This window comes from Arvicola amphibius, chromosome 8 (genome assembly GCF_903992535.2).
Source record: "Arvicola amphibius chromosome 8, mArvAmp1.2, whole genome shotgun sequence".
Classification (NCBI taxonomy): domain Eukaryota; kingdom Metazoa; phylum Chordata; class Mammalia; order Rodentia; family Cricetidae; genus Arvicola; species Arvicola amphibius.
The window spans coordinates 70,591,236-70,618,584 of NC_052054.1; the positions used below are offsets into that span (position 1 = coordinate 70,591,236).

Here is a 27,349-nt window from a genome sequence, read left to right on the forward strand (position 1 = left end):
ATGGAGCCATATAACCTTGGGGAAGAGGGAGCCCTTCCATCAGAAGGGCACCTCTCTTCCTTCTCTGAGAGTCAAGGGCTCAACTGCAGTGACACACTCAACCGGGACCTGGGCCCCAGCACACGGGACCTGCTCTATGCTGGCCTCAGCGGTTTGGATCTTGATCCCAGTCTCTCCACATCAGATATGCCCAGCGAGGTGCTGGAGGACAATCTGGACACCTTATCTCTGTATTCAGGGAAGGACAGCGACTCTGTGAAACTGTTGGAAGAATATGCAGACTCAGAATCCCAGACTTCCTTACAAGGTGAGGCTCTTCATGGACAGAGCACCTATAGTTTCTGCAGCCAGCCAGGGATCGAATCTGCAGGCATTAGGTAGGAAAATTCTCCTCCTTAACTGGGGATGGTGGTACATACTCATAATTTCAGCATGTAGAAGACAAATGCAGGAGAAACACTACAAATTTAAGGCCAGCCAGAGCTACATAGTAAGACACAGTCTCCAAAAACAGACATACTATAAACAAAAGGGGAGGAAGGAACGAAAGAAAAACAAAACAAAAATCCCTTCTTCTTTGGGAGCCTTTTTGCTTACTTTGGAATTGTTCCCAACTTCTGAAGGAAAGGGAACCCTAACCCTAGGGACCAAGATTGAGAAGTGGGTGTGTAGGCAGTCCATCAGCTTTGTAGGAGACCTTCCTATCATTGCTGTACCCTTCATTCTTGCAGAATGAGCTGGGACCTATCCATTAAGTTCTGTGCTAGTCTAACTTTTCCAGGCCTCTACTCATCTGTAAAGTAAGGGAGAGACCCCAATCCTCTCATGCCCCCTGCCCCAAAACAACCGTGGTGAGAAGTGAAAAAAACTGCAAAAGCCTTCCATAGACCATAATGTATCAGACAGGTATTAGGAGCTTGATTTCTTTCTGTTTTGTCCATTTTTTTCCGAGACAGGATTTCTCTGTGTATCTCTAGCTGTCCTGGAACTCACTCTGTAGATCAGGCTGGCCTCCAGCTCATAGAGATCCACCTGCCTCCACCTCCCTGAGTGCATGCACCTTCACCACCTGACTTTGCTTTGTCTTTTTAAAAGAGGTCTTGCCATCTTTTCAGAACACCAAGGTTCCAGCAGACCTCTTGCCTCAGTCTTTCCAGGAGCCAAGACTATATACTTTATAGGTTGTGCCACCATTCCCAGCTAACTGTTTGTTCAGCCAATACTGAATGCTGTCAGTAATACTTCATCTCAAAAGTATTCAGTTCCAAGCTTTTGGATTCAGTTCCAAACTTTTCTCTTCAGCCATGGAAGAACAAGGGGAGAATCAGTGAAATAATTGAAATCTTGGGTAAGTCTCAGTTTGGTTTGCTGTTGTCCTGTAGAAGTGAATTCTTTGGTTTGGTTTGGTTTGGACCCTCTTTATTGGTTCTTGGCAAGTTGCTTCAATGGGTTAACAGGGCTAGAGTTCCTGGGAGTTTATAGTTACACCTTTCACAGGGAAATCCACATGCAAATGCCAGTCTACACAGCTAGTAATCTGTGGAATTGTGTCTGAGGAAGTGCTAGAAAAGTTGCTACCATGAAAGATTCTGAAAGTCCCACTCCAAAAAAAAAAAAAAAAAAAAAAAAGACCAAGCAGTGTCAGGCCCGAGTCTGTGTTGGAATGATGGCATAGCAGGACTTAGAATCATGAGTGTTCACATTGGGAGATTTCTGCGGCACTAACCAGACCCAGGCCCAGGGCTGTAGTATAGCACTCATCTTTGAACACAGCAATACTGAAAAACACTAGTGGTGGGGGTGTGTACATTTTGCTGGGCACAAGAACCCTAATTGTTATCAGTTATTCTTAGAGTTCCCCTCCCCTCATATATTAAATTTCAATTCCATGCTTTTGAAATTAAATTTAGGTCCACATAAGTGAATATGTTTGTGCCATTTTCCTCATTTTTGTTTTTGAGATGTGGATCTTACTATGCTATTGGTCAAGCTGGCCCTAACTTCCTGGGCTCCAGCAGTTTTCTTGCCTTGGCCTCCTGAGTACTTGGAACTGCAGGCATATACTGCATGCCCAAATTTCATTCATTTTTACTTGTTTTTTTGAGACAGATTCTCACTGTGTTGTCCAGGATGTCCTCAGACTCTGAGTAATCCTCCTTTCTCAGTTTCCCAAGTGCTGATGACTACTGGCATGAGCCACAACTACTGTTTATATTAATTTTTTTAAATTAGAGAAGTAAAATGTTCTAGGGTGGTCGCACATGCCTTTGATCCCAGCACTTGGGAGGTAGAGGCAGGTGGATCTCTGAGTTTGAGGTCAGCCTGATCTATAGATGAGTTCCAGGACAACCAGGGCTACACAGAGAAACCCTGTCTCAAAAACTAACCAACCAACCAAATGAATAAAGTAAAATATATTTATTATAGAAAATATAGTTTTAAGCAAGAGAAAAACACCTTTCAGTCATATACTGCACATGTAAATACTTAATTTGCTTTGGTTTGTTTTGTTTTGGGGTGTGTGTGTGTGTGTGTGTGTGTGTGTGTGTGTGTGCAGGGAGTGGGGTACTATCCACTGTGTCTTCCAGACTGGCTTGAACTCAGCAGTTCTCCTGCTTTAGCTGGAACTACAGGTATGCACCAGTAGGTCTGGCTCATAAGTCTTCAAATGCATGAGTGAAATTGCCCAGATATATGTTGTTTCATAGAGTTAATTCGTGTGAAAGGCCCCGTATCCAGAAATATACTTATCCACTTAATGTGATGGTGTTTGATGGTTTAAAAGCTTGGTGTATTTGAAGCCAGGCAGTAGTGGTGCACACCTTTAATCCCAACGCTCAGGAGACAGAGACAGGTGGATCTCTGTGAGTTCGAGGCTAGCCTGGTCTACAGAGTGAGTTCCAGGACAAGCAGGGATACAGAGAGAGAGAGACCGTGTCTCAACCACCCTCCAAAAAAGCTTGATGTATTTGGATTCCTATGTAAGATTGAATTGATCGTTATTGTCATAGGTGTTCTAGTGTGTTGTCAGATCACAGTCATGTTGGACTATTAAACTGTTTCTATGAACAGCTTTAAAAATATTTTATGTGTATGTGTTAATGGTGAGTGTGTATTCCACATGTATGTAGGTACCTGTGGAAGACAGAGCAGGATATTGAATCCCCCAGAGCTGTAGTTACAAGCAGTAGTGAATTGCCTGCCGTGGGTGCTGGGATCTGGAATCTGTCTGGTCCTTTGCAAGAGCAGCCAGAACTCTCTCTCCAGCGCTTGTGAATAACTTTACCTACTGAATTTTCTTTTGAGTTAGTTCGTGAACATTCTGCTCACAATTTTCAGCTTCATGACACTGCTTTCTGGAAAGCTCAAGTGACTGTTTAGGCCATGACTACCTGGTTTGGTGTCTTTAGCAGCTTTGTTTTGCTGTAGTTTGTTTTCTAGTTTTACAGTTGCTCTAATGTGTACTTAAAGTTCCCCAGCAAGGCTAAGAACTGTATCCTGAGGGAGCCTGGTTTTCTTATTTATACTTTTAGAGTTGTTCAGTTTCTCACCACAGTGATTTTCTCCCTTCAGTTTTTTCCCAAATCTCTCTCTGCCCCCCTGAAACAGGATAGAGGCAAGCTGCTCTTTCTCCATGTGCTGGTCTTTCCAGTACTTGATTTTATACCTCCCTTTCCCATCTGAATGTCCCCAGTTCCTTCAGCTGCTCCTCATGAGACAGAATTCATAAAAATACCAGCTGTCATTTTACCAAGAGATACAGAAAAGGTGGGTAATTCGGACACATACAAGGAGAGGGCTAAAACGAGTCCATCTCTCTGCCAATAAACTCCAGTCTGCTTGTTTCTACTTAAATTAACTTTTTTTTGGTTTGTTTGGGGTTTTTTTTTTTTTGTTTTTTGTTTTTCGAGACAGGATTTCTCTGTGTTGCTTTGGAACCTGTCCTGGAACTCAGTTTGTAGACCAGGCTGGCCTCAAACTCACAGAGATCCACCTGCCTCTGCCTCCCAAGTGCTGGGATTAAAGGCATGTGCCGCCACCGCCCGCTTAAATTTACTTTTTTGTTTTCACACCTGGGGTCATTCTGTTTTTAAATAGTTTGCTCTTTCTTTCTTTCTTTCTTTCTTTCTTTCTTTCTTCCTTCCTTCCTTCCTTCCTTCCTTCCTTCCTTCCTTTCTTTCTATTTAGTAGTTCTTGGATATTTCTACAACTTTTGCTTGGAATGTTGTTTCATAGGTCATAATACAGCGCGGATGTATAGCTCACTTGTAAAGTACTTGCCAAGCATTAGCATGTCAGACCCTTGGTTCAATCCCCAGTGAGTTTAAGAACACACACACAGAAAGAGAGCAAGAACAAATAATGTGTTCACCTCTAAGCTCTCTTTTTAGATATAAGGTTGTTTTAACATTTTACTAGAAAAAGCAGGTAGATTTTTATAAAAAGTAAAAAACTCAGGAGCAGAGCCAGAGGGGTGAGTGCACAGTTGCACTATTTTCTTAGGTTCGGATAATGTAGCTCCAGATAGACCTTGTGTGAATATCAGTAACAGGGTAGATCAGCTTCCAGCTCTGCTTGTCTTGTTATGCTGCTGCCCTAGAAGTTCAGCCTTGTGCCATCCCAGTCCTCCACATCTCGCACCAAGACCAGGTGCAGTTCTATAGATATGGCCTGTTCTGGACCTTGGGTCCCTTTCAGCTACAACTTGTCTTCTGCCCATGCAGAGCTGCTGAGGTGGAGGGGTCTCAGGCAACCTGGACAGGGCTCTGTGCTAAGAGTCTATATTGCTTCTGGACTCCCAAACCCTAGCTTGACATAATCTGTGCTTTCTCCCTTTGTTTAGACCTGGGGCTGGGAGCACTCAAGGTGCCTAAAGAGACTGATGAAGGAGGCAGGGCCACTGGGAGTACAAGGAAAGGCAAGCGGCAGCACAGTTCCCCTCAGAACCCGCTCCTGGACTGCAGCCTGTGTGGGAAGGTGTTCAGCAGCGCCAGTTCCCTGAGCAAGCACTACCTGACGCACAGCCAGGAGAGGAAACACGTGTGCAAAGTCTGCAGCAAGGCCTTCAAGCGCCAGGACCACCTGTATGTCAAGAGTCTGGTCAGGAGAAGGGCAGGGGGCATGCACCTGTCTTTCCCTTATGCTCTTATCCACCCATCCTGTCCTTTGTTGAGCTCCCACCTCTGTGGTACCCAGATGTGTGTTCCCAATCCTCTGGTATGAATTCTGTTCTCTTCACACTGCTATTGTCTGGAGCATGTCTCTTTACTGAGCCCCCAAATTTATACCAGTGAGGAAATCCCTGCCTCTATTTACAGATATGACTCTTGTGGTTTATAAATGCGATCAATTACCAGGCATGATGGCACACTGGGGAGGTGGAGCAGGAGAAGCAAGAGTCCAAGGGCAACCTCAACTTCATAAATACCAAGTTTGCAGTCCACCTGGACTATTTGAGAAAAAAAACAATCAAATGAGTTTGGCTAAAGAGATGCCCCAAGTCCCTGGCAGGTGTCTGAGGACTCTCGGTCTGCAATCCCTGCAAATTTTCTAAAATTAAAAAAAAAGCCTGTATAAAACTTTAAGAGTGACCATGTGTGTGTGGGATAGTGGTACGCGCCTTTAATTCCAGCACTTGTGAACCAGAGGAAGGCAGACCTCTGTGAGTTTGAGGCCAGCCTCGTCTACAGAGTGAGTTCTAGGACAGCTAGAGCTACACAGAGAAACCCTGTCTTGAAAAACCAGAAAAAAAAAAGAAAGAAAAAAGCTTAGAGCAATGCCCCCTTGTAGTTAATGTCTTGAGAATAACAAGTTTTTGCTATGAGGCTCGAGAGTGGGAGGGGATGATGCCTAGCTAAGGTTCTGGGTGGAGGGAGGGGCTTTCTCTTCATCCTCTGGTTCAGGCTCACTTCAAGCAAAGGAGGTAGCTTTCTCCTGGGCCTAGTGCTTAGATATTCTGAGTCCTCTCCTCACAAGATCATGGATGTTCTTTGTAGAAAGTCATTAAAATGTTCCAGCCATATAACACGGGGATTTTCCAACTAGATTGTCAGGACCCTGAGGGTAAGGGCTCATTGTTGGCTGTGTCATTGTCCACAAAGACAGGCGTAGACACGACACACATTAGCATACATTTACACTTGCATAGCTTATTGACGTACTGGCTTTTTGGCTCTAGGAAGGTTTCATTGACTATTGGTAAGATTTCTTGACTGGAGTTGATGTGGGGGGTGGGCATTTCAGGAAGCTGTCCCCATTGACAGTCCTGTGGTAGTTCCAGACTGGCATCTTCTCAAATGTATTCTGCAGAGCTCTGCTTCTCAGAAATGCTGGTGGAACTATATGAAAGCAAAGGTTAAACATACCTCCAACCCTGCGTGCTTTGTGAACCTCCAAAGAGTTAAGTGGGGGTGGGGAGTGGTACATGCTTTAACACATCCCAGCTGTGCCTGGGTCCTCAGAGTTCATCTTTAGAGAACTGCTGTCACTTGTGATCCCACTTTGGGGAAACCTGATCTGGCTCTTGTGGGATTTATTTTTCCCCCAGTGTTTCTTAGTGATGAGGGCAGGGAAGTGAGTCCCTCCCAGTTGGTTAGACAGAGTAAGGGGCCCAAACAGTTCCTGTATCAGTGTTTGGGTGACCTCCCTTCCATGTCTCACTGCAGGACCGGGCACATGCTCACCCACCAGAAGACCAAGCCCTTTGTGTGCATTGAGCAGGGATGCAGCAAAAGCTACTGTGACTACCGCTCCCTGCGCCGCCACTATGAGGTCCAGCATGGAGTTTGCATCCTGAAGGAGGCCCCACCAGAAGAAGAGGGCTATGGGGACCCGACCCACAACCATGATGTGGCCAACCAGCCTCCACCCAGTGGTCTGAGGTCCCTGGGGCCCCCAGAAGCTAGGTCCCCTGGCTCTGTCTTGCCCAACCGGGACCTCCTTCGCTGTATTGTAAGCAGCATTGTCCACCAGAAGATTCCCTCTCCTGGCCCAGCAGTGGGGCCTTCTGACACCGAAGCAAGGAGCTCAGCCTGTGCCTGTCCCACTTCACTGGGGTCATCATCCTGTACACCAACCAGTGCCCCAGTGGCCTCAGGAACCCTGGGCTCTGAGGTTCCTGAGGAAACTCATCCTCCACGAAAGGAACCTGCCACTGAAATGTTCACAGCTGTCCAGTCAAGGGTGTCTGAGAACGGTGCTCTTGACCCATCCGAGTCAGAGTTGGAGTCAGAGTCTCCACGGCTTCAACGACCATCCTCCCTGGAGGGCTGGCCAGAGAGCAGCTCCCTGCCTGCCTGCCTGCCTCTCTTCCGAGGCCACTCAGTTCCCTCAGGATCCCAGCCATCCAGCCACAATTTCCAATGGCTCAGGAACCTGCCTGGCTGTCCCAAGAACAAAGGCAGCAATGTGTTTATGGTTCACAAGCCTCCTGCAGTGCCATCCCGGGAGGGCTCTGAGGGTGGCCCTGGGCCCAGCAGCATCCCCACTACAGTGGAGCCTTCACCCAGTCTGGGCACCAGCCAGGAGGAGCTGCTACCATTACCACCTGCACTCCTGAAGGCACCTGGTGAGACTTCCAGTGATGTTCGACAGGCAGCTGGGGAAGATGATGGCTGGGCTCCCAAGAAGAGCAAATCTGACTGTGAATCATTCCCATGGCAGAGCCCCACAGAGCTTGGGCTCCAAGACACACAGAACCCAGGTGGACTCCCTTCAGATGCCACACCCCTCTTCCGGCAGCTGTTCATGAAGTCACAGGAGTCTCTGGTAAGCCATGAGCAGATGCAGGTGCTCCAGATGATTGCCAAGTCCCAGCGGATCTTCTCCCACACCCAGGTGGCTACAGCCTCAGCCCAGAGACCAGGGCCGGAGAGCAAGCAGTCAGCACTGAAGCCATTGCAGGGGTCATGGCCACCACAGGCCCTGCCACCAGTACCCACTGTGGACTCTTTCCAGATAGGCCCTGGGCACTCAGAACCAGAGGGATCCCCAGTCCGCAGGAGGAAAACCATGCCTGCAGTGTCCAGAGAAACATCTCCTGGTGGCCCTAGGCGAGACACAAAAGGAGGACCCAAAGTGGCCTCTGCACCACCATCTCTCACAGGGCCAGCTCTGCACCCCTCCCGGAATCCAGACAGCTCATCTCTGGCCAAAGGGACCTTGGACCTGGGGGACATTCTCCCCAGTGCAGGCTCACGGCAGTCCCAGTTATGTGGAGATGAGCCAGCTGGAACTCAGCTGGTTGGGAAACAGGGGCAAGGTGAGAATGCCCTGGCTTCAGGGACCATGAGAGGTGAGAAGGGTCCAGCCTGCCCCCGAGGTGGAGGCTACAGGCTCTTCTCAGGCCATCCCAGGGCCCAGAGATTCTCCGGTTTCCGGAAGGAAAAAGTAAAGATGGATGTTTGCTGTGCAGCTTCTCCCAGCCAGGTGGCCATGGCCTCCTTTGCATCAGCTGGGCCTCTGGCAGATCCCCCCAGAGACATGAAGTCCAAGCTGACAATCTTCAACAGAATCCAGGTATTTGTACCCCTCTGTCATGGTCTGTGTTGTGGCAGGGCTTTGTGTATGTCCTTGTATGTATAGATAGCATTGGTTAACTGTCCAGGAACTTCCCCACAGCAGTGAGTCCTTAGATGTGATTTTTTTTCAGGAAAAGCACTGATCATTTTTGTTCACTGAGCTCTCTTTCTTCCCTGCTTTCCTTTGCCTTCTACTTCCTCCTAGATTTGCCTCCTTCAACTCTTGAGAGGAGATCAAGGTACAGGCCTCCTCCCTTAACTGTTAACTTCATGTGATGGCTGTGCCTTCCGTATGCACACAGAACCTGAGTCCTTTGTGCATTATGCAGTGACCAAGTGCTTTGGGTACTTAGCTACTCCTCTTAGTGAGAGCAGTATCTTTCCCACCATCTCACAGCTACTACTTTGTAAACATTTACATCTTTGTTAGCCAAATGTTGTTTGGAATTTTATGCTTTAGCAGATTTTGGTTTAATTGCAGGTTCTGTCACAACTATTACTGTTGGCTGGAACACTTCATTCAGAGAAGATACTCTGCATGCCTTAGTTAGCACCCCAGTCTTTTGGTCCCTTTACCATTATCCTTCCAGTCCTAGGCACTCACAAACCTGTCTCCCTGGCTTAACTGCTCTGGGCATTTTATGTCAGTAGAGTCACACATTGTGTGGTGGTTTGTGTCTAGCATTGTCTGCTCACATCACATGATCAAGGTCCATCCATGTGCCAGCATCTCTCAGTGCTTCATTTTCTTTTGTAGAAATTAAAAGTGCCGGGTGGTGATGGCACACGCCTTTAATCCCAGGACTCGGGAGGCAGAGGCAGGCGGATCTTTGTGAGTTGAGGCCAATAAGAGCTAGTTCCAGGGGAGGCTCCAAAGCTACAGAGAAACCCTATCTCGAAAAACAAAAAAAAAAAAAAAAAAAGAAATTAAAAGAAAATTTTAATACATTTATTTAGAGTAAGGGCATCAATATGTAGTATTAGGTGGCCTAGGACTTGCTATGTAGACCAGGCTGGCCTTGAACTCATAGAGCTCAGCCTATCTCTGCCTCCTGAATGCTGGGATTTTAAAGATTTAAAGACCTGTGTCACCACACATGGCACATTGTGTGTGGAGGGATGTGGCTATGATCATGAGCATGCCACAGAGCTCACGTGGAAGTCAGGGGACAGCTTGTGGAAGCTTGTTTTCCCCTTCTACCATGTGGGTTGCAAAGATTAACTTCAGATCATCAAACTTGGCAGTAAGCCTCTACTCCCTGAGCTATCTTACTACCTTTTTCTGGCTGAGCAATAGTCTAGTGGATAGACAATTCAATTTTTTTTCATTTTTAAAAAAATATTTGTTTATTTATTATGCATACAATATTCTGTCTGTGGGTATGTCTGCAGACCAGAAGAGGGCACCAGACCTCATTACAGATGGTTGTGAGCCACCACGTGGTTGCCAGGAATTGAACTCAGGACCTTTGGAAGAGCAGGCAATGCTCTTAACCACTGAGCCATCTCTCCAGCCCTTTTTTTTCATTTTTTTATTGATATTTATTGAGCTCTACATTTTTCTCTGCTCCCTCCCTCCCTCTCCCCTCGCCCCTTCAACCCTCCCCCAAGGTCCCCATGCTCCCAATTTACTCAGGAGATCTTGTCTTTTTCTACTTTCTACTTCCCATGTAGATTAGTTCTATGTAAGTCTCTCTTAGTGTTCACATTGTTGTCTAAGTTCTCTGGGATTGTGGTTTGTTGGCTGGCTTTCTTTGCTTTATGTTTAAAAACCACCTATGAGTGAGTACGTGTGATAATTGTCTTTCTGTGTCTGGGTCACCTCACTCAAAATAATGTTTTCTAGCTCCATCCATTTTCCTGCAAAATTCAAGCTGTTGTTTTTTTTTCCTGCTATGTAGTACTCCATTGTGTAAATGTACCACATTTTCCTTATCCATTCTTCAGTCGAGGGGCATTTAGGTTGTTTCCAGGTTCTGGCTATGACAAACAAAGCTGCTATGAACATAGTTGAGCACATGTCCTTGTGGCACGACTGAGCACCCTTTGGATATATACCCAAAAGTGGTATTACTGGGTCTTGAGGAAGGTTGTTTCCTAATTTTCTGAGAAATCGCCACACTGACCTCCAAAGAGGTTGTACTAGCTTGCATTCCCACCAGCAATGCAGAAGTGTTCCCTTTTCCCCACAACCTCTCCAGCATAAGTTGTCATCAGTGTTTTTGATCTTGGCCATTCTTACAGGTGTAAGATGGAATCTCAGAGTTATTTTGATTTGCATTTCTCAGAAGACTAAGGATGTTGAACATTTCCTTAAGTGTCTTTCAGCCATTTTAGATTCCTCTGTTGAGAGTTCTCTGTTTAGGTCTGTACTCCATTTTCTTTATTGGATTATGTGATCTTTTGGTGTCCAATTTCTTGAGTTCTTTGTATATTTTGGAGATCAGACCTCTGTCTGATGTGGGGTTAGTGAAGATCTTTTCCCATTCTGTAGGCTGTTGTTTTGTCTTGTTGACCATGTCCTTTGCTTTACAGAAGCTTTTCAGTTTCGGGAGGTCCCATTTATTCATTGTTTCTCTCAGTGTCTGTGCTGCTGGGGTTTATTTAGGAAGTGGTTCCCTGTGCTAATGCATTCAAGTGTATTTCCCACTTTCTCTTCTATAAGGTTCAGTATGGCTGGCTTTATGCTGAAGTCTTTGATCCATTTGGACTTGAGTTTTGTGTATGGTGATAGATATGGATGTATTTTCATTCTTCTACATTTTGATATCCAGTTATACCAGCACCACTTGTTAAATAGGCTTTTTTTCCATTTAATATTTTTTGCTTCCTTGTCAAAGATCAGGTATTCAAAGATGTGTGGATTGATATCCAGGTCTTCTATTTGGTTCTATTGATCTTCCTGTCTGTTCTTATGCAAACACCAGGCTGTTTTCAGTACTGTATCTCTGTAGTAGAGTTTGAAGTCAGGGATTGTGATGCCTCCAGAAGTTCTATTATTGTACAGGATTGTTTTGGCTATCCTAGATTTTTTGCTTTTCCATATGAAATTGAGTACCATTCTTGACAAGTCAGATTTTATTTGGTCAGTCATCAGTGGACTACTGTTACTCTTTAGCTCTTGTAAGTGAGCTGCCAGGAAGGCTGTGTACAGCTTTTGTATGGGTTCATGTTCTCGTTTCTCTTGGGTAGTCTCTAGGACTGGAATCACCAGATCCTACAGAGTCTCTGCTCAGTGTCTAAGTAGTGACCAGACTGCTTTCTAGGGAGCAGCACTGTTTTTCAGCACCTCTGCCGTGCACAAGTGCCCTGGCTTCTCCATGCTCTTTCTCTCATGGTCATTCTAGGTGTACTGTAGTGTCTACCTGTGCTGCCAGTATCAAGCCCTGGCACTTCTAGAGTTAACATCCTCCTGTGTGCTTATAAGCCACTTGTGAACTGTTATCTTACTAACTTGCAAATATTATATATATATATTCTGTATGTGCATCAGACATGTAATTTGCAAGTGCTTTCTCCCCTTATGTAGGTGTCTTTATATCTTTTGTGTGAATAGTTGTGGGGTCAAAACTTTCAGTTTTAATGAATCCAGTGTGTGTTTGTTGGGTTTTCTGCTTTGCTTTGGTGTCAAACCTAAGACACCATTGCCCAATCACCATCATGCAGGCTTCCCCAACACAATCTTCCTTGTTCCCTTGTCTGGGCTCTGCTGGCTCAGATATCCTCTCATCTCCAGGGTGGAAACATCTACAGGCTTCCCCATCCAGTGAAGGAAGAGAGCTTGACAGGCGGATGGTAAGTTCAGAAGCCCTCATGACCCACCATGGCACTGCCCCTGGCAAGTCCTCTGGCTTCTCTGTACTGTCTTGGGTGAAGGAACCAGATGCCTCCAGCTCTGCAGAGGACACTTCAGCCCTTGAAAAGTCGAATATGGTCTTACATTTTTATTGTTTAGATGAGTTGTCAGTGGATTGGTGTCACATACAAGAAACAAAACAAAAGCAATACAAACTAAAAAGCAAAAACAACAAAAGCAGCAGCCAGTGCTAGAGTTTCATTCTCCCATTCTTCCCCCCACCTTTTCTACCCACAGCCATCAGCCAAATGGGAGTCCCACAGACTGGATGGAGTCAAAGAGTACTTTTGTGTGCAAGAATTGCAGCCAGATGTTTTACACTGAAAAAGGGCTGAGCAGCCACATGTGTTTCCACAGTGACCAGTGGCCATCACCTCGGGGGAAGCAGGAGCAGCAGGTGAAGGGGCAAGCTGTGGCTTCTGTGGTACAGGGTTGGACAGACTTTGGTGAATGGAGGAAGGAACAGTGTCATCCATCTCAGGTTAAAGGCAGCATTCTGACAGAGATGATGGGGGTGACCTGAGTGCCAGGGCCATCTGGGCAGGCTCTTGCACCAGCCTCCCGGCCTTTCTGTGTCATCAGGAGCAGTTTCTTCTCCCTGGCTGCCCTTTCTTTTAAAGCTGCCAACTCTCTATGCTCAGGTATTTGGCACTGTTTTTCACGGAGGCCTGATGGGTATAGAGGCCCCCAGGAGCCACAGCCAGAACATGGCCTAGGTAGGTGCTTCTCCAGCTGTTGTTTCCTACCTTCTGTGGAAGTCCCATGGAAAATCCCAAACCAGAAGCACTCAGAAGTTCTTACTCTAGAAGTCTTGGTTTGCACCCACAGTTAACACTGGTTGAGCCCACATCAGACCTAATGATGTGAGTGCTGGCAACAGCAATGACTGTGACAGGCCAGGCTCTGACCCCAGACAGCAGTGACCCAGAGTTCACAGGACTAGAATATGGGGGAAGAAGGAACTGAGGAAAGCTGAGGGGGCTGGCAGGGAGAAAAGAACAACAGATGATGTGAGGGGTCACTGTGATGGGTCTCAGAAACTCATCTCTTTATTACTGGACCCTGAACTGAAGTTCCCATGGCAGTGCTAGGCTACTGTTGGCTCATAAGAGCCACTGGCATCTGGGAGAATATATTTTTATTTTGTCACACCATAATAATACTATGTCTCTGGCTCCCACTCTTCTTTTTCTTTTTATACATATTTTTGTTTTCTGCTTTTTGTTTTTTTGAGACAGCCTTGAACTCGCAGAGATCCACTTGCCTCTGCTTCCTGCTTGCTAAGATTAAAGGCATGCACCAATATACCCTGTATCTGGCCCTCACTCTTGAAATGCTTGTCACTTGAACAATGCACTATCCTCATGCATCCCTGTATGAGTGTATGAGGAGGCTCTGGGCTCAGGATGTCGCCATACTCAGTATATTAGTCAGCTCTGGTTCAGGTGGGGTTGGGCTGTGAACAGAAAGTTCTGTTCAGCCTTCTGTGCTAAGGCCTGGGTATGGCCATGACAGGCATAAGTATCCTGCTTCCCTCTGTCACCATGACTAGCCCCATTTTTCCTACCCCTGAACAAGCTGAAGAATGATTTTGTACAACAGGTAGCCTCTGGTGACACCTGTGATTCTATCCTCTCTTCTCCAGGGACAAGAAAAAGATGGGGAAGAAAGAGACAGCAAGGAGAGCAGCCAGTACAGAAAGCGGAAGAAGCGGCCCCAGCCTAAGGCCCTGTTTTCCCCTCCTGCACCCTCTGCCCTTGGGGAGCCAGGCCCAGGAGGGTGCCACCAGAGTTGCCTACGCTCTCCTGTGTTCCTGGTGGACCATCTCCTGAAGGGCTTGTTTCAGTGTTCTCCTTACACACCACCGCCCATGCTCAGCCCCATTCGTGAGGGCTCTGGGCTGTACTTCAACACCCTCTGCTCCACATCCCGGGCTGGGCCCCATCTCATCAGCCCTATGCTTGGTGAGTGAGGCCAGACCATGATTCTGACCCAGGCTAGATGCACCTCCTATGACCCATAATCACTTCATCTTGTGGTGTCTGGTCCAGCCAATTTTTCCAGTCCTGTATATGCTTGTTCTGGGGACTCAGTTCAGAAACACAAGACCATATTTGGACCAGAACCTTCCAGATTTTTTTTAAACAGCCCAAAAGAACACATAGATGCCATTTAGCTTAATCACTCTTCTGTTCGTTTTCATAACCACTGTATGAAGACAGAGGCACATACTGTGCACTCCTGCCATGCAGATCAGTCATTTCAAGCTTATGATTTGAAGCTGCTCTCAGGGCTCTGAGCCTCCCTGGCACTATCTTTAGAGGGCTTTATCACCCCAGAAGCCTGTACCCCTGGCAGCTGTGCCATCCTGCCAGCTCTCATCTCCATAGTCCTGTGCACCAGCTCCCAGCCTCAGGAAGCCACCATCTACTTCCCATCTTATAGTTTTGCCTATGCCAGGTATTTTATATAAATGACACCATTCACTGGGTAGCCTTTTTATGTTTCATCCATTTTACTTAGTCTGATGTTTTCAGGGTTCAGCAGGGGTAGCATATGTTAGACCTTTCCTTTTATCGGTGAGTAATAGTCTACTGAATGGCTAGACCACACTTTTTTATCATCAGTTGATGGGTATCGTTTCCTTTTTGGCTATTGTAAATAATGCTGTAAGAACATTTGTGAACAACTTCCTGTGGGGAGGGGGTCTATGTACCGATTCCTTTTGTGTAAATACCTAGAATGAAATGCCGGGTCACATGGAAACTATTTAACCATCTAAACTTCCGAACTATATGTCAAAGTATTTGTTCCATTTGGATTCACACCCAACAATCCAGAGGAGTCCTGATACCGCTGCCCCTTTCCTGCACTTAGACTGTGCTTCTTTCAAATCATCCTGTCAGGTGAAAGGTGCTTCTTGCTATGTTTGGATTTGTATTGTCCTGATGGTTACTGGTACCAAGCATCTTGCTGCATACCCCTTGAAAGTTTATGTTCTGGGTGTTATATGTAACAGGTTGGCCGGCACAGGGTCACAAAGAGACACTCCTGTTTTCTCTGTAGCCCAGGCAAGCCTCGAGTTCACACTCATCCTGCCTCAGTCTTACAATACTCCTCTCCCTTTCCCTCCCTCCCTCCCTCCCTCCCTCCCCTCTCAGGAGTTTTATAATTTTGACCCTTTTTTAAAAAATCTTTTTAAATGATTTTTTTATGTGTACTGGTGTTTTGCCTGCATGTATTTCTGTGTGATCATCCCTTGGAACCAAAGCTACAGACAGGTGTGAGCTGCCATGTGGGTGCAGGAAGAGCAGCCAATGCTCCTGACCTCTGAGCCATCACTAGCCCCTAATTTTGATTCCTAAATTCCTAATTTTGTAATTTTGATTACATCTTTAGTCAGTTTCCAATTAGCTTTTGGATATTGTATGAGGTAAGTATCAAAGTTCATTATTTCATGTGGTTCCACTTGCTCCAGTCATTTGCTGAAAAGGTCATTCCCACTGAATGATTTTTTTTTCAGGTGCTTTTATTAAAACCAGGTGACCGAGACTGGGGAGATGCTCAGCTGATAAGGTGCTTGCCACACAAGCATGAAGGTCTGAGTTCAGTCCCCAGAATCTATGTAAGAAAAGCCAAGAGTAGTGACATACATTTGTAATCCAGCATGAGGGAAACAGATGCACCCTGGGGCTCACCTGGCAGCCAGTCCAGCCTACCTAGTGAGCTCTAAGCTAGTGAGAGATCTTGTCTCAAAAATCAAGGTGAATGATATCTGGGGAATAACACATGACATTTGTGTGTGGCCTCCACACAGATGCACACATTTGCATGCTTATCTGTAGTTGGTTGTCTTTTACTCTGTCTCTTTAAGGGCCTGCCACCCAGCTCCCAAATAAATACACACATGGAGACTCATTTTTACTTATGAATGCCTGGCTTTAAGTTGGCTTATTTCTAGCCGACTTTTTTTTTAACTTAAATTATCCCACCTATCTTTGCCTCTGGGCTTTTATCTTTCTCTAGTCTGTATACCTTTCTTTACTTCTTACTCCATGACTTGCTGTATAGTTGAGTGGCTGGTCCCTAATGTCCTCTCCTTTTTTTTCTTGCTCCTTGATCTTTTCTTCCCAGATTTCGCCTCCTATTTATTCTCTTTACCAGGTAGCCCCACCTGTCTTTTCTCCTACCTGACTACTGGCTGTTCAACTCTTTATTAGACCAAACACGTTTTTAGATAGGCAAAGTAACACAACTTCATAGAGTTACACAAATGCAACATAAAAGAATGTAACACATCTTTGTATCATTAAACAAATGTTCCACGCATAAATGAATGTAACATCTTAATATTTCACAACACTTATCTACATAGATTTGCACTTGCATGCACAAATACGCACCTCCATTAATCAGCAGTGCCTGGGTTTGCCTATTGGTCTGCATGCTTATTCTTATACTAGTACCACAGTGTTTTAACCACTGTAGCTTTGTGGTCAGCTTTCAAATAGGTGTATTTGAGTTCTCCTATGTTGTTCTGTCTTCCAGGATTGTTTTAGCTGCTATGGGTTCATTGCATTGCTGTAGAGTTTTAGGATCAATGGTGATTTTGATAGTTACCCTGTTTAATATGTAGATAAGTTGGGAAGTTTTTACCATACTAAATAATTTAGGCCTGTCTATCCATGATGGACCATCTTCCTATTTATTTAGGTCTTGATGCACTTTTTCTCAATCATTTTTGTCAGCATGTGTCTCTCATATCTTTGCTTGTTGCTTTGTTTTTGTTTTTGTTTTGTTTTGTTTTGTTTAGCTTGTTGCCTTTTTCAAATAGGATCTATATACAGCCAAGGCTGGCCTAGCACTCACCATCCTCCTACCTATGTCTTCAAAGTTGTGAGGTCGCAGGTACATGCCACCATATGCTGTGCAATAGGCATCTTTTCTTAGTAGAGTCCATTCAGATTTGTGCTCATGTAGTAATGGTGAAGAGCAGAGACACTGTTCTCCATCTGATGAGCTTTTCCTGCTCCAGCTGTTTCCTAAGCAGGTGTGTCAGCAGACCCCATTCTTCACTGTTGTCCTTACTACTTTACACTCAATATGTAGATATTGTAGATATGGCCACAGAAAGTCAGGGAAATAGAATAAAGCAAGCACTGCCTGCCTGCAACATTTGCTTTACCCTTCATTGCCATTCCACATCTTTCCCACAATTCCTGTGAGCCCATTACCATCAGGTGCTATTCTTTGTTTGTATGTGTGCATGCACTTTCATATGTATACAGGTGCACATGTGTGTAGAGGCTAGAAGACACTCGGACTGGCATGCCTCTTTCTTTAGAGAAAGGGTCTTTCACTGGCCTGGAGCTCACCCAGCAGAATAGACTGGGTGGCCAGCGAGCCTAGGGACTTTGTTTTGCCTCTCCAGCACTGGGGTTGCAAATGTGCACCATGACATGTGGGGCTTTTGTTTTGTTTTGTTTTCTGTTGTTTTTCTATAGGTGTTCTGGAGATTGAGCTGACCACACCACTTTCACACAAGCACAGTTTTGCTCCTTTGTGCTGTTACTATAACATGTATTTCTAGATATTTTAGGCCTATAATACACATTACCTTATGCAACTCATCTTTAAATTAATTAGGAAAAGAAAATAAATTGCAGTGATTACAGTGCCTTTTATAATTAGTTACCTGAACAATCATTTCTGCCAGCACTTAACTTTAGAGTATAGAGACACACCATTGCTTGAGCACTCTTTACAATCTCTTTTTAAAGGTAATAATAGCTTTAATGGCATACAACTCTCATACTCTACAATTTATTCTTGTTTGTTTTAAAGAAAAAGTCTCACTATGCAGTGTTGGCTAGCCTGGAACTCACTGTGTAGAGCAGGCTGGCCTCACACTCGAAGAGATCTGCCTGCCTCTGCCTCCTGAGAGCTGGGATTAAAAGTGTTTACTACCATACCTAGCTTAATTTTTTAAATTATGTGGTTATGTGCATGTGTTTCAGAATATTATATACATATGTGAGTGCAGGTGCCTGTATAGTTTAGTTAGGAGCATTGGTTCCCCTGGGGCTGAAGTTAGAGGTGGGTGTGAGCTACTTCATGTGAGTGCTGGGAACTGAATTTGGGCCCTCTGCAAGAATAAACTGTACTTTTAACTATTGAGCCACCTCTACAGCCCTACAGCTTATCATTTTAAACTTCATAATGGCTCAGTGGTTCTTAGTAATAATACAGGACCATGCACAATCATCCCATACTTGCTTTTCAGGTATTTTTCTCACCCAAGAAAGAAACTCCATTTTCTGCCACCATTCCTTTCTCATCTTCTTGCCCAGGTTTGGGCTAAGCTCATCCGCTTTCTGTCTCTGTAGGGCTGGCTGCTTGAAAGGTTTCAAACACATGGAGTCACACAGTATGTGGTTCCTTATGCTTGGTTTCCCTCACTCCGTTGTGTTCAGATTCCATCTGTACTGTGGGATGTCTCAGTTTTTCTCCTAAGGGTGAAGAATATCCCCCCTGTAGTATTTCTCATAAGCCAAGGTTGGTAGCAACCGATTTTTCTCAATTTTCCTTAAATCTGGGAATCTTTTTCATTTTACTTTTTAAGGTTAACTTTCTGGCATAAGACTTGTTTGACATTTATTTTCAGCACAGTTTTATGTCCCTACCTTCTGACCACTAATTTCACAAAAGTCAACTATGAGTCTTATTGCATAGAATGAGTTGGTTTCATTTTTATTTTGTTTTGTTTTCCCATTTTCTTTTGAGATTTGAATCTTTGACTTTGCACCTTTGCCTTTGTGTTTGTCCTATTTAGAATCACGGATTCTTGGTTGTGCATATGTTTCTCACTAAACTAGGAGACCTTCTACCATTTTCTCTTTAAATATCTGTCCATTCCCTTCTCTACTGTCTGGTACATCTATCACATGTGGTTTCAGCATTCAGTTGTGTCCACTGTTCTCCATTCTTTTCCCTCTGCTGGTTCTTTATTCATTCACCTCCAGGTTTGCTGATCATTTCTTTCTACCAACTCAGTCAAACCTGTTGACTTTAACAAAGGTCATTGTACTTTTTAAATCTAGAATTTCTACCTCTTAAAAGTCATTCCTTGGTGATAATTGTACAGTTTTTAAAATTCATTTTCTTAAATTACATATATTTGTGGTGGGACACATGTGGATGTCAGAGAATAACTTGTAAGAGTTAGTGCTCCCCTTCCACAACACAGGTCCTAGGGATAAAACTCAGGTCATCAGGCTTGGCAGCGAACATCTTCACCCACTGAGCTATCTAACAGGCCCTTCTGCAATTTCGTTAAGCCTTTGAGATACTTGTTGTGGGGTGGCCTCATCTTCATGTGAAGTATTTGGGAGAGAGCTTCAGTTACCCAAGCCAGGAGCTTATGGGGAAGAAAATCAGCTTGCTTGGGAGTTACGGGCTCTCAATCTTATTAAGAGGAAGTCAAGTTTTTTAATTTTTAAAAAGATTTATTTATTTTATGTGCTTTGGTGCTTTGCCTGTTGTGTGTATCCATGTGAGAGCATCAGATACCTTGGAAACTGGAGCCACAGATGGCTATGAGTTACCATTTGGGTGCTGGGAATTGAACCCAAGTCTTCTGGAAGAGTAGCTAATGTTCTTAACCATCGAGCCATCTCTCCAGCCACTTCTTTTAATTTTTAAGGCTTACATTTATTGGTTGATTATATGTGTTTGTGCATATGTTCATGAGTGCCACATGTGGAGGTCAAAGGGCAATTTGTGAGAGTCAGTTCTCTTCTTCCATTACGTGGGTTCTCGGAGTTGAATCAAAGTTTTCAGGGTCTAGAGCAAGTGTCTTTATCCCTTGAGCAATCCCAATCCTGTTAACTTACTGGTTTAATACCTGTGTGTGGTTTTTATAATTTTTTATATTTATTTGTGTCTGTCTGTCTGTGTGTCTGTGGGTCTGTCTTTCGGTAGATATGTGAAGTCAGAAGACAACCTACAGCAGTCAGTTCTGCTTCCACCATGTGGGCCCCAAAGATTGTTCTAAGTTTTTCAGACCCAGTGGCATCTTCTCAGTTGAGCCATCTTAACAGCCTCATTAGGATTTTTGGTTGTTTCATTGCTTTTCCCAAGACAGTGTCTATGAATCATGGCTATCCTGTAACTCACTATGTAGACCAGACTGGCCTTCAGCTCACAGAGATTAGCCTGTCTTTGCCCCCTATGCACCACCATGCCAGGCAAATAGCTTTTGTTTTGTTTTAAATTACTGAGTTTCTTCCTCTGCTTTTTTCAGAAATAGTTCTCCTTTTCTGTGTCTTAGAACTTTTTTTTTTCACCTATGTCCACAAAGGCAGGTAGAAAGTCCTGAGAGTCCTGTCTTGTTGAGGCTCTTCCCTGTATGTTTTCTAGACCAAGTGGACGGCTCCCTTAGCATCTGTGTGGTGAAGGATGACACTAAAATCAGCATCGAACCGTGAGTTGGGACACTTAGTGCCAAAGTCCTTCTAGTGAGGGTATTTTTACCAGCCTGGACTCCAAAGCCTCTTTTTCCAGGCTTGTCTTCCCAGGGAGGGCAGGCCAGATGCAGATAGTCACTAGAGAATCTGTGGGCTTCTCCAGGAGTGTTCCTTCTGTCTAAACTTAGACAGATGGGCTTGGGGTGGGGGCAGAACTTCTTCTGTGCACCTGGGTTTCTGGACAGAAGTGGTGACAACGTAGTGCAGGAGGACAGAACATTTGTGGGATGTGGCTAGAAACAGGTGGTCAGTATCAGCATGTAGCTCCTTGTCCTGGACCCCAGGAGAGGCACCCAAAAAATCAGAAATGAAGAAGAGTATTCTGAAATGCCTGTGTGATAAAGGTAATGAGCAGCTACCATGTCTGAGAGATGGCAGTAAGCTATCTTGGAGCAGGCAGTGACTGTGAGCGGGGTACATGGTACATCTCTGCTATTTCCTGGCTTAGTCATTTGAATCCCCCCATATGTGTATGTGGCCTCATTTCAGACATATCAACGTTGGAAACAGATTTCAGGCGGAGATCCCAGAGCTGCAGGAGAGGCTGCTGGCCAGAGTGGATGAGAATATAGCTTCTCTGGTTTGGAAGCCATGGGGAGATGTGATGACCAACCCAGAGACCCAGGACAGAGGTGTCTGAGGCTTTCAGTCAGATCCCAAGGCTCCTCCTTCCCCATCCAACTCCAGGAATTGTGCCCTTGGCCTAGCAGCCTTCTTCAGGTTGCATGGCCCTGCCCCACCTCTGACTTACCAGTGCAGGTGGCAGGCCTGAGTTCTGTGGTTCCTCCTTGTTCCCTTTACTAACCTGCCCTCTATGGGGATGTAAGGAAAGGGAAGTTGACTAGGAGCTCCTGTGCTACGGGGAAGGCTACCTCCCTGGCATGTCCTGACTCCATTTCTTCTTCCTAATGCTCTTGGACTTTGCTGGAAATACAGTGATGGAGCTCTGCAATGTGGCATGCTCCAGTGTGATGCCAGGAGGGGGCACCAACCTAGAGCTTGCCCTCCACTGCCTTCATGAAGCCCAGGGCAGTGTTCAGGTGAGACCCTCTGCATCCTGCACTCCTGGGGCTGGGCATTCTGGACCTTGGATTGCCTTGATGAGGGAAGGTAAAGGTCAGTGTCTACAGTCATTTGAGGCTGGTATAGCAGAGTGGGGGAGTGGAAGCTTTTCAGTTATAGGATTTGTCTGTCAGTTATTGAGTCTCCAGGATAGCGGTTCTCAACCTATGAGTCAAGACCCCTTTGTGTTTTTTTTTTAACTTAGTACTGTTTCCTTTCCTAGGAGTCACTTAAGACCATTGGAAAACACAATATTTATATTACAATTCATAACAGTAACAAAATAAAGTAGTAAAACTAATTTTATGGCTGGGGGGTAGTCACCACAAGAGGAACTGTATTAGAGGGTTGAAACATTAGGAAGGTTGAGAGCCACTGCTCCAAGAGAAGGGATTCTGGGGCAATGCAGGAAGACCAATGTTCAAGACCTGAGACTCAGTCCTGGGCCATGCTTTTTGCCAAGTTGAGGGGCAGTACCTGACACATGTATATTGAGTACCCACTGGATGTCAATCAAGTCAAGGCTCTGTTTTTGATTTAATACTTCATTGTCCTCCTCTGGGGACTATGAGTGGAAATTCTGTTTTGTTTTTATTTTGTATTGTTTTTATGGTTTTTCAAGACAGGGTTTCTCTATGTAGCCTTGGCTGTCCTAGAACTTGCTCTGTAAACCAGTTTGGCCCCAAACTCAGAACTCTACCTACCTCTGCTTCCTGAGTGCTGGGATTAAAGGTGTGTGCCACCCAGTGGAAATCCTCATTTTCATTTTGTACCAGACCCTAGAAAGTCCATGTCTGGTAGTTCATATTCTCACAGGGCTTATAAGAGAGACAAAATTTGTTTATAAATGTATTGGCTGAGGGGTGTTGTCACTCACACTTGTACTTCCAGCACTTGGAAGGCTAAGGCAGGAGGATAATAAGTTTGAGACCAGCCTGGTCTACAGTATGAGGCTCTGTCTCAAAACGTCAAAGGCTAGTGGTATAGCTCATATGTGAGGCCCAGACTCCATCTCCAGCACAGTTGAAAGGTAAAAGTATACTCCAGTAAGGAGTGTAGAAGAGAGAATAAAATATAGTGTTTTGTGAGATGGCACTGTTCTAGGCTCTGGTGGGGCAGGAGTATGTGCCTCACAAACCCACATACTGTTCCCTTCATGGAAAAGTCATATTTTGAAGGCAAAGATGATATTCATAGGGGTGCTTAGTGTGGTTATCATGGGCTGACACACTGCCCACCAGCCCAAGAATCAAGCACTTGTAGGTAGCCTTGAACCAGATGACTTTAGAGACATTTGTTCTTCAATGAAAGAAGAATGGAGACAGTCCCTATATCCCATATCTTATGAGTGAGTGACCCGCGTTTGCTGTCCTTCCAGGTTGCCCTGGAGACTCTGTTACTCAGAGGACCCCAGAAGCCCCGGACTCACCCGCTAGCTGACTATCGCTACACAGGTAACTGGAGAAAGGGTTGTTGATACTGAGGCCTGACTGATCCCTGCAAGGCCTAATGGTAAAGTCCACCTCTGCCTCTGTCCTCAGCCTTCTTTTCAGGGCCTCTGCCTGACTTCCTAAAGGGGCCTGTTCTTTCCAGAGGGACTCTGCAGGCACTGCCTTGAATTCACTAGACCCCCATCAGCCCTGCTCCATCGTTCCCTCAGAGTTCTTTCCAGCAAGATTAGTGTTCCTGACAGGGGCAGGAAATATGGACTCAGGTCGAGCAGCTGAGCACAGAAAAGCCTGGCAGCTTGACCCACCCATCCTTGGCCACCAAAGCCCCAGCCAGTTGCACACTTCTATAACATGTGGATAGTGAGACCCCAGCTTTGTGGGATTTGGGAAGATTGTCTGAGGTTAATACATTATTGATGTTCATATGGCAGTGCTAAAAAGTATGGTCCATATGTCAGTCAGGCTATGATCCCTTGAGAAAAACATCTCCTTCCCTGGCTGTGTTCTCGGCAGGTTCAGACATCTGGACCCCCATGGAGAAGAGGCTCTTCAAGAAGGCATTCTGTGCCCACAAGAAGGACTTTTACCTGATACACAAAACAGTAAGATGACAGAGGATGGGCAGCAAGCCCTGCCTCACACACCTGTCCCTCGCCTGCCGACAGCAAAACCACTTATTACTGTTGCCTTGCTTCTCATCAGTGTTGATCACTCCAACTCAGCACTTGCCTTCATCTGTCCTGGTTTACTCATGTGTGCATGTGCTGAAACACACAAATGTACAACCTAATGCTCTTCTGGTTTTGGTGTTTTGGTGGTGGCGGTGGTTTTTTTGTTTTTGTTTTTTTTTGTTGTTTTTTGTTTTGTTTTGTTTTGGTTGGTTGGTTAGTTAGTGTTTTTTGTTGTTGTTGGTTTTTATTTTCTTGGTTTTTCGGGACAGCGTCTCTCTGTGTAGCTTTGGAGCCTTTCCTGGAACTTGCTCTATAGAACAGACTGCCCTTGAACTCACAGAGATTCACCTGCCTCTGCCTCCCAAGGGCTCTCTCTTCTGTTCTTACATAAAACTACACCTAAACAAGGTGCAAGGCTGAGTATGTTCTACACATGTATGTTCCCATAGGACTCTCAAGACAGCAAACTTCTCTGTGATGTCCAGTACCTCCTCCATTCCTGGCAGCCTATTATACATGCCATTGTGCCTCTCCCCATGTCCCTTGTCAGCCTGGTCTGTAAGAAAGTTTGTACTTGGAGTTTTGTATCACTAGGGCAGTCAGACAGCATGTGCTCTGCGCTTCGTCTAGCAGCTATACCCAGCATTCTTACTTGGAAGTTTCTATGTGTTGCACTTATTAATAATTCATCCTTTCTGCTGCTAAATAATATTCTACTGCATGGATATACCACAGTTGTATTTAATCATTTATCAGTTGATGGATATTTGAGTGGTTTCTGGTTTGGGCAATTATAAAATAAAGCTGTTGCGAGCGTCATGTACAAAAAACAGCTCTCAGAGTTGTTCCCTGCACTGTTTCTTTCATTGCTTTTTGTTTTGTTTTGTTTTGTTTTGTTTGCTGGGAGGTGAATTTGCTCCTGTTATTCTATTGTGTTCAGGAGCAGAAGTCAGCTTTCTTCCTCTTTTTTTTTTTAACTTGGTACTGTTTCCTACGCAGAAGATATGCTGCCTTAACTCCTCGTTTTTGACAACACGCAAGCAGTTTCAGATTCTTGTGGAGAAAGTGTGCTCTGTGCGCTCACTGACAGTTAATTTCTTGGGAAAGTTTCCTTCTAGGCAGCTCGACTTTCCCTTCCTTCTATCTCCCTTCATCCTCCCATCTTCTTGGTGCTGGGAAGGGGACCCACATCCTCTTTTACAGCAAGCAATCTCTCTACCACTAGGTCCCACTTCTAGCTCTCTGTTTTGTTAGGTGTTTTTGCAGAGGTTCTTTCTTTCTTGAGATAAGGGATCATCACTGTTTAGCACAGGCTGGCCTCATACTCTTTAGTCCTCCTGCTGGGATTACAGTCCCATATAACTCACGGTCCTGGCTCCAGAAGTCATGCTTATTTGTTGAGACAGGGTCGCTCTACATAGTCCTGGCTGTCCTGGAACTCACTATCAGAGATCATGCTGCCTCTGCCTCCAGAGGATTAAAGACATGCACCATCACATTTAGCCCAGGAGTCATATTTTACAAGAGCAAGTGGCTGGGCCTGAGTACTCTCAACTCCATTGCACTCAGAGCTGTCCTACTCATGTGGCCACTTCCCTGGAGGACTTTTGAGGCTTTGTATAGGTTGATGGCTGTGTACTCACCACAGAGTAAGGGCATTCTGTGTCACTTCCAATCTCACTAAGTGTGGCTATTGCCTGCTGTAACATCACAGTGAGCCTCCTCACCTGTGGGTCTTTATGTGCCTTCCTACAGGGAAGAAGCATGCTGCACTTAGTGCTGGTGACTAATATGTGACTTCAATTTGGACCCTTCACCACTTGGAAGGACCAAGATCCTTACCTTTGCCCAGCCATAGACAGAGGTGTTGGAGAAGGGATTTCCAAGGTGGAGTTCACATGTGAGGTACTGCCCACAGTCTGCTTCTGTGTCTTCCTTCCCACTAGATCCAGACTAAGAGTGTAGCACAGTGCGTTGAATACTACTACATCTGGAAAAAGATGGTCAAGTTTGACTGTGGCCGAGCTCCTGGGCTGGAGAAGAGGGGCAGGAGAGAGCTGGATGAGGTAGAAAGGACTGAAGACAAGGTAGAGGATGCATGAAGGAGCGGCCTGGGTGCATCTTTGGTCCAGCCAGAGGTTGGGGGAGGCTCCTAAGGGAAGGTCTCCCTGCAGAGGACATGTTTCCACACAAGTGTCTTAAGTCATCTTTACCCTTTCTGCAGATCACTTGCAGCCCTCGGGAGAGACCCACCCACCGTCCAACTCCTGAGTTAAAGATAAAGACCAAGAGTTACAGGAGGGAGTCTATTCTTCACTCTAGTCCAAGTGCAGCCCCCAAGCGTACCCCTGAGCCTCCAGGGAGTGTGGAGAGCCAGGGCGTGTTCCCTTGCAGAGAGTGTGAGAGGTACTAGCCTTCCCTCTGGACCTCTACCCTCTTGTTTGACTTGCCTCTCAAGCTCCTCCAGCTCTGACCCACATCCTTGTAACTCCTCAGAGTGTTCGACAAGATCAAGAGTCGGAATGCCCACATGAAGCGCCACCGCCTCCAGGAGCATGTGGAACCTGTCAGGGTGAAGTGGCCTGTGAAGCCCTACCCTCTGAAGGAGGAAGAGGAGGAGGAAGAGGAAGAGCTGGGAGCTGACATGGGCCCCCTGCAGTGGTGACTCCTTGCTGGAAGCTGGTTTGCAAGAGGGGATCCAGCCCTTTGCCAGTGCCCTGGGCCTCTCAGAAGTGTTTGGGGCACCCTTCCCCTTTATCCTCTCAATGTCCAGCTTTGCTAGCAAGCTTGGCTGGCATTGGACATGAACAGGAGAAGCTGTCACAAGTAGCTCTGAAGTCATGTGGGTGACCAGAGGCTCCATTCTTTCCTGGTTAATAGTTGCGTATTTGTAGTCCCATTCACTTGGAGCAGGGGATCTTGGGAGGCAGGTTTGGTCTAGGTGGCTTTTAGATCTGAGCTGTAGGCATGGGACTAACATTGGTTAGAGAGAATCAGTGAGGACACCTGAGATCCAGTGAGCTGGGCCCTCCTCTAGGTGGGGCCTCCCTGCATTCCCATCATCCCTAGTCTTGCAATGACTGTATATTGTTAGGTGTGTTTTTTATGTGTCTGCTTGTATCTTATTAAATTGGGTTCTTAAACAGCTGTTTTCCAACTTCCCAGCCTGTGTGCTCTGCAGAAGCTTCAGGGCCACAGCTGGGGCCAAGAGGTGAGCAGGGAGAAGGTGGGCATAGTTGTTAGCTGTGTTCTGTTAAGCAGCGCA

The 27,349-nt window shown here is 45.6% G+C and overlaps 1 protein-coding gene across 1 annotated transcript; it reads left to right on the top strand.

Annotated features, from left to right (window-relative positions):
- Znf541 (zinc finger protein 541) lies at positions 1-26,749 on the top strand. Its single transcript, XM_038340774.1, has 14 exons — positions 1-307; positions 4,844-5,084; positions 6,666-8,517; positions 12,256-12,314; positions 12,613-12,772; positions 14,021-14,339; positions 20,794-20,857; positions 21,390-21,532; positions 21,837-21,940; positions 23,341-23,416; positions 23,927-24,015; positions 26,031-26,171; positions 26,309-26,490; positions 26,581-26,749. Exons 1-14 carry the CDS (start codon positions 1-3, stop codon positions 26,747-26,749), a joined length of 3,906 nt encoding a protein of 1,301 aa, XP_038196702.1.
- The last annotated feature ends 600 nt before the right edge of the window (positions 26,750-27,349 follow it).